The sequence below is a fragment of the Gaeumannomyces tritici genome (assembly GCF_000145635.1).
Source record: "Gaeumannomyces tritici R3-111a-1 unplaced genomic scaffold supercont2.5, whole genome shotgun sequence".
Classification (NCBI taxonomy): domain Eukaryota; kingdom Fungi; phylum Ascomycota; class Sordariomycetes; order Magnaporthales; family Magnaporthaceae; genus Gaeumannomyces; species Gaeumannomyces tritici.
Genome location: NW_008804549.1, coordinates 1,407,965 through 1,418,329, shown reverse-complemented (window position 1 = coordinate 1,418,329; position 10,365 = coordinate 1,407,965). Strand labels below are relative to the sequence as shown.

At 58.6% G+C, this 10,365-nt stretch overlaps 3 protein-coding genes across 3 annotated transcripts in view; 1 reads left to right on the top strand and 2 right to left on the bottom strand.

The window, feature by feature from the left end:
* Nucleotides 1-91: 91 nt before the first annotated feature.
* On the bottom strand, nucleotides 92-1,877 carry GGTG_09462 (hypothetical protein; the record flags this gene model as incomplete). Its single annotated transcript, XM_009227312.1, has 3 exons — nucleotides 92-1,352; nucleotides 1,436-1,583; nucleotides 1,658-1,877. The coding sequence occupies 3 exons, from the start codon at nucleotides 1,875-1,877 to the stop codon at nucleotides 92-94; spliced, it is 1,629 nt and encodes a 542-aa protein (XP_009225576.1).
* A 2,147-nt stretch (nucleotides 1,878-4,024) lies between these two features.
* Nucleotides 4,025-9,515, top strand: GGTG_09461 (hypothetical protein). The gene is made up of 3 exons (XM_009227311.1): nucleotides 4,025-4,759; nucleotides 4,856-8,290; nucleotides 8,349-9,515. The coding sequence occupies exons 1-3, from the start codon at nucleotides 4,412-4,414 to the stop codon at nucleotides 9,069-9,071; spliced, it is 4,506 nt and encodes a 1,501-aa protein (XP_009225575.1). The 5' UTR covers nucleotides 4,025-4,411; the 3' UTR covers nucleotides 9,072-9,515.
* Nucleotides 9,211-10,365, bottom strand: part of GGTG_09460 (hypothetical protein) — a 3,111-nt gene continuing 1,956 nt past the window's right edge. The window contains exons 2-3 of the mRNA XM_009227310.1: nucleotides 9,703-10,361; nucleotides 9,211-9,622 (exon numbers count right to left, since the gene is read on the bottom strand). Of these exons, the coding sequence (XP_009225574.1) occupies nucleotides 9,599-9,622; nucleotides 9,703-10,361 (683 nt within the window). The 3' untranslated portion in view covers nucleotides 9,211-9,598. The remainder of the gene's footprint in view (nucleotides 9,623-9,702; nucleotides 10,362-10,365) is intronic.

Genomic DNA, 10,365 nt, shown 5'->3' with positions numbered 1-10,365 from the left:
AGATTAACGGTTCTGATGCAACCCAATGAGGGAAAATCAACAAGATGAGGATGATGATTGGATGGAGAGTTGAGTGCCAGCATGCTTCGATCTAGACGACCAGCGCAAGCGCAACCAGCATGACGACGCAGCCCATGACGGGCGTTCCGCCGCCACCGTTTCCGTTGCCGCCGCGACCCTGGGCCTTGTGGCCGGCGCCGCTGGCGACGACGCTGGTCCTGGGGCCCGGGGCGGCCAGCGAGATGGGCGAGCCAAAGACCGGGGTGCTGCCCGCGACGGCCAGGACGCCGGCGGTGCCGGAGCCGCGCACGACGGTGACGGTCGACGTCCTGGCGGTCGAGGAGGTGCCGTTGAGGAAGTAAGGGACGGTATTGCGGGCCGACGCGGCGGTGGCGGTGTTGTTATCGTGGTGGTGGTGCGTGGCGGTGCCGAGTGGGGGCAGCGTCACGGTCGTGACGTGGCTGTCCGGGCCGACGGTGAAGGTGTAGAGGCGCGTCGTGGTCATGGTGGTGGTCTGCGAGCTGCTGGTTGTCTGCGATGTGGTCGAGTCGCTGCTGCTGCTGCTGCTGCTGCTGCTGCTGTCGCTGGTGGCGCTGAGCCAGGTGGCGGTGGCCAGGGGCGGCACGTCGTGGGAGACAGGCATGACGGAGCTGGTCTCGGAGGAGGCGGTCACGGTCGTGGTGGTGGTCTCGCTGGAGAAGGGGTAGGGCTGGGCCACGGAGATGCTCTCGGTCGGGACGGTCTCAATCATGGTCACGGTGCCCTCCTCGACGGTGGTGTGGGCCGCGGCCAGCGACACGTAGACGGTCTGGGTGAAGGTGCTGTCGACGGTCTCGGTGTGGGGGACCCAGACGGTCTCGGTGTGCACGTGCGGCGTGCAGGCGCAGGCGGAGGTGGAGGAGCCCGAGAGCGCGTCGGCCGAGGACGTCTCGAGGACCGTGGACGAGCTCTCGTGCACGACCACCGTGGCGGACCGGGTCAGGTGGATGGTGGTGGCGCCCAAAGTCGTGGCGGTCGAGGTTGTGTCAGCAGTCGTGGAATCGCTGGTCTGGAACGTGTAGGGGCCCATGGAGATGGAGTGCTCCGAGGCGGTCTCGGCCGGGGTGCTGGTGGTGGTCAAGGTGGTGGTGGTGGTCTCCCAGTCCTCGGTGAACGTCTCGGCCGGGTCAATCCAGGGAGACGCAGTTGGCATGTCCCAGTTGTCGGTGTTGGAGAGCGTAACCACATCCTCGGCCTCGCTGGTGGTGAGCGTGGTCATCTTGGGCTGCGTCTCGGCAGTCTCGGTAGTGGAGATCGACTGAGCCACAGTCACAGTCGTGGAGAGGTCCACTGTGACCATGACGGTGTTGACGCTAGGGACGATGTTAACACGATGCTCGAGTACAAGATATGGCCCGCCGTCTAGGATAAAAACGGAGAAATATCCAAGACTTACTCGATTCCGAGAGCGCCGGCAGTAGAGTACATATCACCCTCCACAGCAGCCATAGCAGTGTCGTGGCGAGGAATCATACGGGTCATGGCATGGGCCTCGCTTAGGATGCTGTCATACTTCTCCGAGAGGGCATGGTACTTGTTCTCGCCTGTTTGATCAAAATGGTTAGAGACATCGCCGTAGCAAGGAGGACAGTTCTGATATTTCCACAGGCAGACTTACTCTGGTTCATCTTGACGCCAAGGGTAATGATTCCAGCGATAGACGCGACGAAGATGGTGCCTCCCAGAACAGCGAGAAGACGCTTCAGGCTGTGGCCACGCTTGGTAGTGGCGGCATGGGCAGTGGTCTTGGGATACTCGGGCTTTTGCTCCATGATGGGCGCGCCATGGGTGCCATCCTGGCGGGCCGCCATGTTGGGGTCGTTGACGACAGAAGACATTTCTGACGATCTTGTGTTGACGAACGAATGTGAGAAACGAGTGACTGCTGCGATGAAACGGGCTCAGGTTAGGACAACAAGGGGATTCCTTTCCAATAAAGTCAAGAGCGGCGAGCGAGCGTGCCAAGTTGAGCCTCAATGAATGCCGATCTCCCCTTGACGCAATGGAGCGAGGGTGTAGGGGATTTAGTGGGTGGGAGGTTCTTGAGCGGGTGGGAGATTGATTAGGGTAGAGAGCGTGGCTGCTGGTCGGAAAGTTGGGGCGAAACAGGTACGGTGCGACGGCGCGGTAATGAAAGGCAGGGCAAGGTAACAGCAGATTTCGGGCTGTGCGACGTGCCGACTGCTGATATCTTGTTCTGGTTCACAGTTGTGGGATGAGGAGATGGAGTGTTTTGGGGAGGGCGATGGAAACATGGTTGCAAGAGACGAAGGCTGGTGATACCTGGGTGTAACCTCGCCGAGGATTGTTTGCGTGCTGGAACAGGACACGGGACTCGACTTGACCTGCGTCTTTCCAGATGGAGTGGTGATGATAATGATAAACCAAGGAAAGCAAGAGGCTGGAGTAGGCATTGAAGAGGATGGGGGTGGCCAAGGCGGGCGATCGTGGCGGCTCGTGGAACTTACCTGGATATCTGTAACGAGTGTGCGATCAAAAGCTCGCGGAAAGGGACAGATGGCGATGCCAACAGCGAGAAGCTGTAGTGGGATCTGTTTGCTTTGCGTTTCCGGTATGCTTGGGGATGATCAGGATCACGATCGAGGAGCTCGACTTGATGGTGGTGATGTTGTATCGGTGGGGACTGGGAGGAGGCAGACGCGTGCTTGGCATAAATATTGGTGGGTGGTGTGGGAAACCACCTGGGGCTGATTACGAAAACCACGGCCGTTGCTGCAGCAAAGCGGCAGAATTTTCCAAGCGAGGTCCAATGAGGGAGGAGGAGGGGCTGGAGCCGCATGGCCAGGAGAGGTTGACGCGTCGGGGGAAGGCAAGCGGTGGTGGCCGTCACCCCTGAATCACATCCGGCTCACTTTACGGACAGTCGACTTCGGACGGGAACCGCCCCGAGGACTGGCATACCGGTGGGCCTGGCGCCACGGGGCTGGCGGCAGGGGGTCGAGCAAATAGTGCTCTGGAGTACGTAAAGATGCAAAGTTAGTGATATTAAACAGCTTGGCCGGGCCAGGGGATACGATCAAGCAAACCAGCCGTTGCTCATGTGTGGACTACCGCTCGCGGCAAAGCTCACCGTTCTAGGATTCCACTTGAGCTTGCACAAAAGCCAACGCCGACGATGCTGTCGGTTGGTCTCGCTCCCATCCCCGGTTATCTAGCTGGATATAGCTACCTACTCTTCTTTCTCTTTCTCTCTTAACTATGCGACGAGGTTGTTTTGGTTCCTTCCATCACGCGCAGCTTTCTCTTTCTCTCTCTTCTCGCTCCACAGCCGTGCTTTCTAATTTTCTCGGGCGACCATATGGTAGCTCAGGTCTGGTTTGTGGTGCACGTCACTCGTGGATCTTATGCTTGGCAGATATCAAGCCTAGATTTCTGATGGTATCTCCTCCGTGGTTTTAGTTCGGATTCAGCGCTTTATGTGTCTGGCTAGATACTTTTAAGTCGTATAGGTACAGCACTATTGAATGGACCTTTTCCAACCTGTCGGCCTCGGGCTGATGGCTTCGCTCAGCCTCTGCGGTGGCCCATGGTGCCTGATGCAGAGAGGAGACTGATCGTGCCTGTTTTATATATAGCACCAAAGAGTCACTGGATTTCTAGACCGTGCTCCTTTCCACCAGCCAGCCAGACTAAAAGCGTTCGCTGTTATTCAAAAGTTCAGACCACGGCTTAGATGCGGCTCCAAAGGGTGTGGTTGAGAGGAGAATCCAAATAAGGAAGGTGGGTCGCGGTCAAGGAACGCCTAGTTGCGACCAAATATGGGGCGGAAAATTTAGGCGCTAAGGAGAGCTACTTTCCCGAAAGGGCTTAGCGCCATAGGAAGCTAGAGCACGGGCCATTCAGGTTCTCCCAATTGAAGGGCGCGGGTGCTCAATTAGCGGGACCGTCGCAGACCAGACAGCGCCAGCGCTGGGAGCCGTGGTCGCTGCTGCAGCCTGGCACGCTGAAATCAATTCTGGGCCAAGTCGCGTTCCGCAGCCCCCATCACCGCCCAAAATAATCCCCAGTCTGATTATCAACCTTCATTTTCCCGCCCCGTCCAGACTTCGTTTCGATCTATCGCTGCATGACCGCTCTCGCCTGCATTCGCCCATGTTTTCTCGCCAGCCCAGCCTATCCTGCGCAATAGACGATCTTTCCCATTGACTGCGAACCGCGCGCCGCACGCGACCTGCATCCTGAATGACGGCGCCCTCCCAGGCCTCAATTTCTTGGCCCTAGCCCGTCCCCTCGTCGCGAGCGCGTCCCCCCTCTCCCCTTTGCGCCTCGGAGCTCGGAGATTGCCCCGCCTCCGACCAACGCAGTCCTCTACTTGCAGCACATCAAAACAGAAAAGGGCATTGTCGCAGCCATGGCGCCAACGCGCCGGAGTGCGGCGGCTGCCGCCGTCGAGGAGGAGTCGGAACCCGAAGAGGGACTTGTCAGACTCAAGTTCGACCAGTCATTGACTTGGAGGGCCGGGAAGCCCATCCAAACCGGCGAGCTGCACCGCCGGCTCGACACGCTCTCCAAGGAGCTATCCGAGCTGGAGCAGGAGACGACGGACAAGGACTCGTTGACCAAGGTCGCCAAGGAGCTGGTCTCACACAACCTGCTCACCCACAAAGACAAGGGCGTCAAGGCCTTCGTCGCGTGCTGCCTCGTCGATGTTCTTCGGGTCTGCGCGCCGAACGCGCCCTTCACGCCAGCCCAGCTCAAGGTAGAAAAGACCCCAGATCGGCCTTGCGCAATGCTCGGCCTATTGCGGTCCTCGCGGCTGATGCTTCAGTGATGCTGACTGGATACACCATCCCAGGATGTCTTCAACCTTTTTATCACGTCCATATTCCCCGCACTCCAGGACCCGAGCCACACGTACAACACTCAGCACAAGTATGTGCTCAGCTCGCTCGCCGAGGTCCAGAGCATCGTCCTGCTCAACGACATCGACAACAACGAGGCCCTACTCCTCCACCTCTTCTCCACCTTTTTCGACGCCGTCTCTGGCCCCAAGTCCGCGTCTGGGGAGCGGATATCGAAGGATGTGGAGCTCCACATGGTGGATGTGCTTGTGACTGTCATCGACGAGGGTACGAGCCTGCCAGGGAAGGTCGTCGATGTCATCATGGCGCAGTTCTTGCGAGCTGCGGCCCCTGTGGGTGGCGCCAAGGACAGGTCCGGGGTGGACGAGGGCCAATCCACTCTTCTGCTCAAGACCGAGCCTGAGGCCTACCAGATGGCGAAGCAGGTGTGCAACAGCTGTCCGGACAAGATGGCGCGCTTTGTAGCCCAGTACTTTGGCGACGTAATCATGGACGTGACCAACCTTGGCGGAAGGTCCAACGGGCACAAGGGCGGCGACGAGTCTGAGGAGGAGGAGGCTGCCGGCGGCCCGTCAGAGGCTGACCTCAAGGAGCTGAGGAAAGCCCACCAGCTCCTCAGGGAGCTGTGGAGGGCGTGCCCGTTGATTCTCCCCAACGTCATAGCTCAAGTCGACGCGGAGCTCAATGCTGAGAACCTTCACCTGCGCCAGCTGGCGACTGAGACTCTGGGAGACATGATTTCGGGCATAGGTGCGGCGGGCCCGCCGCCCCCTCCCATTATCGACCCTGCGGCATATCCAACCCCTACTTTGGCGGATGTGGACCTGGAAAGCGACTCGACGCCTCCGGCAAACGTTTTGACCGCTCCCCTCTCCCCTCAGTCGTTTCCTCAGACGCACCCCTCGGTATTCCACAACTTTGTCAACAGGAAGAACGACAAGAGCCCTGCCGTCCGCGCCGCCTGGACAACCGCAGTTGGTTACATCCTCTCGACCTCGGCGGGAGGGGTCGGTCTTAGCCGAGACGAGGAGTCGTTGTTGGTCAAGGGGTTGGCTGAGAAGATCGGGGACAGCGATGACAGGGTGCGTCTGGCCTCCATCAGAGCTATCGAGTGCTTCAGCTTCCGCGAGGTCATCAGAAAGCTCGCGCCCGACGGAAGCGTCACCAAGGAGGGGTCGGTTCTCGGGAACTTGGGAGACCGAATCCGTGATCGCAAGTCCACGGTCAGGGTTGAAGCCATGACCCTGCTGGGCAAGCTATGGGCTGCGTGCACTGGGGAACTGGTTTCAAACCCGGAAACGGTCTCAGCACTGGCTGGAATCCCCAATCGCATCTTCAGCCTCGTGTACGTGAACGACCCGGAGATCAACAAGCTCCTGGACCGGGTGCGGTTCGAGGTTCTTGTTCCGCTGTCTTTCCCAAACGTGCCAAAGAACCCTAGCAAGACTACCAACGGCGGGTCCCAGGGGCAGTCCCAGACACAACCTGCTTTCGATGCAGACGCCATCAGGGCGCATCGGATCCTACTGATGGGCGACTCGATGGATACCAACAACAAGAAGGCGTTTTTGTCTCTTCAGAACCGCCAGGCTCAGTTTGCCGACTTTGTTGACAAGTTTGTGGACACATGCGAGGAGTACAACGGCGGCGTCGGATCCGGCGACAAGGCCAAGCTGGCGGCCAAGAAGGTGGCCAGCAGTATCACCTATCTGACCCAATTCTTCCCTGACGAGGTCAAGGTCAAGGAGGACCTCCACAAGTTTGCCAAGGCCAATGACCGCCGCAGCTACTCGCTAATCAAATACGCCACCAGCCGCGAGTCCGACTTCAAGACGGTGCACAGGGCCCTCAAGGAGCTGTCGAAGCGGTACAAGGCCCAGCCGTCGCTTGCGGACACAGTCCTGACCCTGCTATTGCGCTGCGCCAACATCATGTACAACAAGAGCCACCTGTCGACCTTCCTGGAGTACTCCAAGACCGACCAAGATGGCTTGTCTGCAATCGCGCACGAGATCCTCAACGAGATCTCGCAAAAGAACCCAACCCTGTTCAAGACCCATATCGGGTCGCTGTGCAAGGACTTGCAGGATGAAGCGCCCACGGCCAATAAACCAAACGAGCCAATTGTTGTCGAGACGCTCAAGGCATGCGCCTCTTTCGCGGTCAAGTACCCAAAGGATATCCCCAGTGACAACAGTTTCAACCAGACACTGGTGAACTATGCTCTTTACGGGAAACCGCCAAAGGCAGCAAAGTACGCAGTCAACGTCCTGCTTACGCGCGCAGACGACAAGGGCATGGTGGCTGCCACCGGTCTCCTCCAAAAGATCATGAAGGACTTTGGGTACGGAGCGCCCCACTTTCTCAACAAGCTGGCCGCCATCTGCCAACTGGGACTACTTGCCCCGAAGGTAGCAGACGATTATGAGGATACTATTCTTGGCATGGCCTTGGAGCAGGTGCTCAAGAAAGTTCGCACCACGGAGCCAGCTCCGGAAGGAGGCTGGGTCGAGGATGCAGACATGGATGAGGAGTGCCAGGCCAAGCTGCTCTCGGTAAAAATACTGGCCAACCGGCTAAGATCCGTTTCTGACATCGAGACGGCAAGGAAGAACTCGGAGACGGTGCTCAAACTCCTGAGGGAGCTTGTCACCAAGGAGGGCGAGGTCTGCAAGGAAAAGCCGACGCCAATCCACCACAGGAAACGGCTGCGGCTGCTCGCAGCACAGCTCATGCTGAAGATCGCCACCAAATTCGACGACCTGGTGTCACCCTCGGACTTTAACAGACTCGCAGAGGTGGCCCAGGACGTCTCGGGCCACGTCAGGCGTCGCTTCATCGAGAAACTGCAGAAATATCTCTCTCTCGGGAAGCTGCGGGCACGATTCTATACCATCATATTCATGACAGCCTACGAGCCGAGCGAGCAGTTCAGGAGCGACATAGAGATCTGGATCCGATCTCGTGTGCGGCACCTCCAGGAGTCCAATGCCGCCGGGCTGGACTCGGTTCTGCCGCGTCTCATATCCCTCCTTGCCCACCACCCTGATTTCGACTTGGATCTAGACAGCCTCGTCAGCCAGGGGCACTACATGCTGTTCTACATCAGCAACGTCGCGACAGAGTCCAATCTAGGCCTCATCCAGAAGTACGCCGAGCGAACCAAGCAGGTTTATGATGGCATAGATGAGGAAAAGAGCGAGAACATCTACGTTTTGTGCGACCTTGCGCTCGCCGTCATCAAGGCGTGGCAAGAGAAGAGAGGCTGGACGTCAGTGCCATACCCCGGTAAGGTTGGTCTGCCGAAGGGACTATTCAAGGGACTGCCGTCCCACGACGCCGCTCAGCGCATTGCAGACAAGCAGTGGATTCCCGATGGCGTTGACGAGAAGATTGAAGACCTGATCAGGTCAATCGACCGGAAAAAGGTATGTCCGGTTGTCAGACTCCGTGCGTCGATGCGTCGGTATACTAACATGCATACAGAAGCGCAAGCATGACGATCGCACCGATCAACAGAACCCCGCGAAGAAGGCCAGACCGACAAAGTCGTCTCATCCAAAGGAACGGAAGACACCAAAACCTTCCAAGAAGTCGTCTTCTTCTAGGTCGAGACCTTCAAAGCCCAAGAAGGTGCCCGCTTCATCCTCATCACCAGTGCCAGACTCTGAACGCCGCCGAAGCGGGCGTTCGCGGCTTAGTAAGTCGTATATGGAGCGTGACTCATCTGAGGACGACGAGGAGATGCTCGAAGGTGTTGCAGAATGGGACTACGAGAGCGGCAGCGACGCAGAGGGTCCCCGGCCACGCGAAACCAAACGTCAGGCTGCGGCGGACTCGGATGGCTCTGGGTCGCCCTTGAGCTCACCAGAGCCCATGGAAGAGGACGAGAAGGAGGAGGAGAAGCAAGATAATTCCGAGGAGGAAACCACCGCCGCTAATGACGAGGGTGCCGACGCCGACGAAGAGGACCAGGGCGGTGACGAGGATAGAGAGGAAGAGGAGGAGGAGACGGTCAGGCCAACGAGGTCGAACGGGAGGAGGGCAGCGGCGTCCAGGTCGGCCAAGGCAACGCCTAAGAAGCCGGCCAGCACAGAAAAGTCTGGAGCTAAGGCGACGGCAGGGACGACGACGAGACTGGCGACGAGGTCCAAGCCGAGGACGAGGCAAAGGGAGGCGGACAACATGGAGGACGACAGCGACGAATAGTGTGTGTGCGAACTGCGAACTGCGAATACCTTTTTTTTTTTTTAACCTGTCTCTTGTCTATCTTCTAGCCAAAATGGCTCTGGATATAAACCACACTTTTTCTCACTGCGTCAATGCAGGGCAACGTTTTCGGGCTGGGAGGGTTTCTAATCATGCGCGTCAGTCGCGCTTGTTGTTTGACCTGGCGAGCGGGCTGCGGGGAGGTCCTGTATATTTCATGTTGTATGTTCAATACCGCCTCTACAAGTTTCTCAATTGCCGGCCGGTCTCCGTATTTTTGGCACTGGCCGCGTTGTCGTTTTTCCACCATCAAGCACGAGACGCGAATGCCATGACATGGATGCCCGCTTCATTCAGATTGCACGTCTCTATTTGACAGACATGATAAGCAAGCAGGGTGGTCCGCCATTCACGTCTTACTTAATATACACATAACATATCTACACTTGTGGCCTACGGGCGCATGTAGCGAACTCTAGCCGGCGATGTTATATCAAGCCAAGGCTCATACTTGTATGGTCCCGGATTCATCCTTTCTTGCTGTCTCGTACCTGTGTGAGGGGATTTGTTATCGGTTAGTCACTGGTGTACACACAACGTGAGTAAACGGCCTCCAACCCTCAAAACGTACCTCTTTCCGCGGAAGGCCCAGACGCCCCAGTTGCCGCAGTTGACGTCTTGGGGGTCGAGGTCGTTGAGGTCCCAGCGCAGGCTGCGGAAGGTGTTCTCGCCGGGCTCCATGAGGATGTCGAACTCGCCGGCGGCGGTGCGGTGGACCCAGTCGATGTCGCGCTCCATGTCGCGGCTGGTGTAGCCCGTGCAGATTATGGGGGGCCTTGGTCTCGAGCAGCATGGGCACCGTCTCGGCCCACTCGTGGGCCGTGGCCGGGTGGCCGAGGCCCGGGTGGAAGAGAACGAAGCAGTCGAAGTAGGGGTCGTGCGGGTGGAAGAGGCCGGTGCGGTGGATGGTGTGCCAGTAGTCCACCATGGTGCTGATCTTCATACTGTGCCAGACCCGATCCTCGACCACGGCGCCGAAGGGGTTCTCGGGCGTCCGGGCCGGGAGCGGGAACTCGTCGTCCCGGTTCGCCATGCTCTCCGGGCCGACGAAGACGAGGTGCAGACGCGCGCCGGGGAACAGGTGCGACAGCTGTACCCAGACGTTGCGGGGCAGCGACGACTCGGCGCGCGCGCCCAGGATGAAGATGCGCACGGCGGGGGCCTCGCGCCGCAGGCCCTTGATGGTGGTGTCGCCTCCCGTCTTGGGCGGGTGGAGCGTGTAGCGCAAGGCTTG

Bases quoted from the DNA above. Each gene is read 5' to 3' on its own strand.
- GGTG_09461 (XM_009227311.1), top strand. From the start codon at position 4,412: ATGGCGCCAACGCGCCGGAGTGCGGCGGCTGCCGCCGTCGAGGAGGAG. The intron at 4,760-4,855 runs GTAGAAAAGACC...ACACCATCCCAG, and splicing joins TCACGCCAGCCCAGCTCAAG to GATGTCTTCAACCTTTTTAT. The intron at 8,291-8,348 runs GTATGTCCGGTT...ACATGCATACAG, and splicing joins GGTCAATCGACCGGAAAAAG to AAGCGCAAGCATGACGATCG.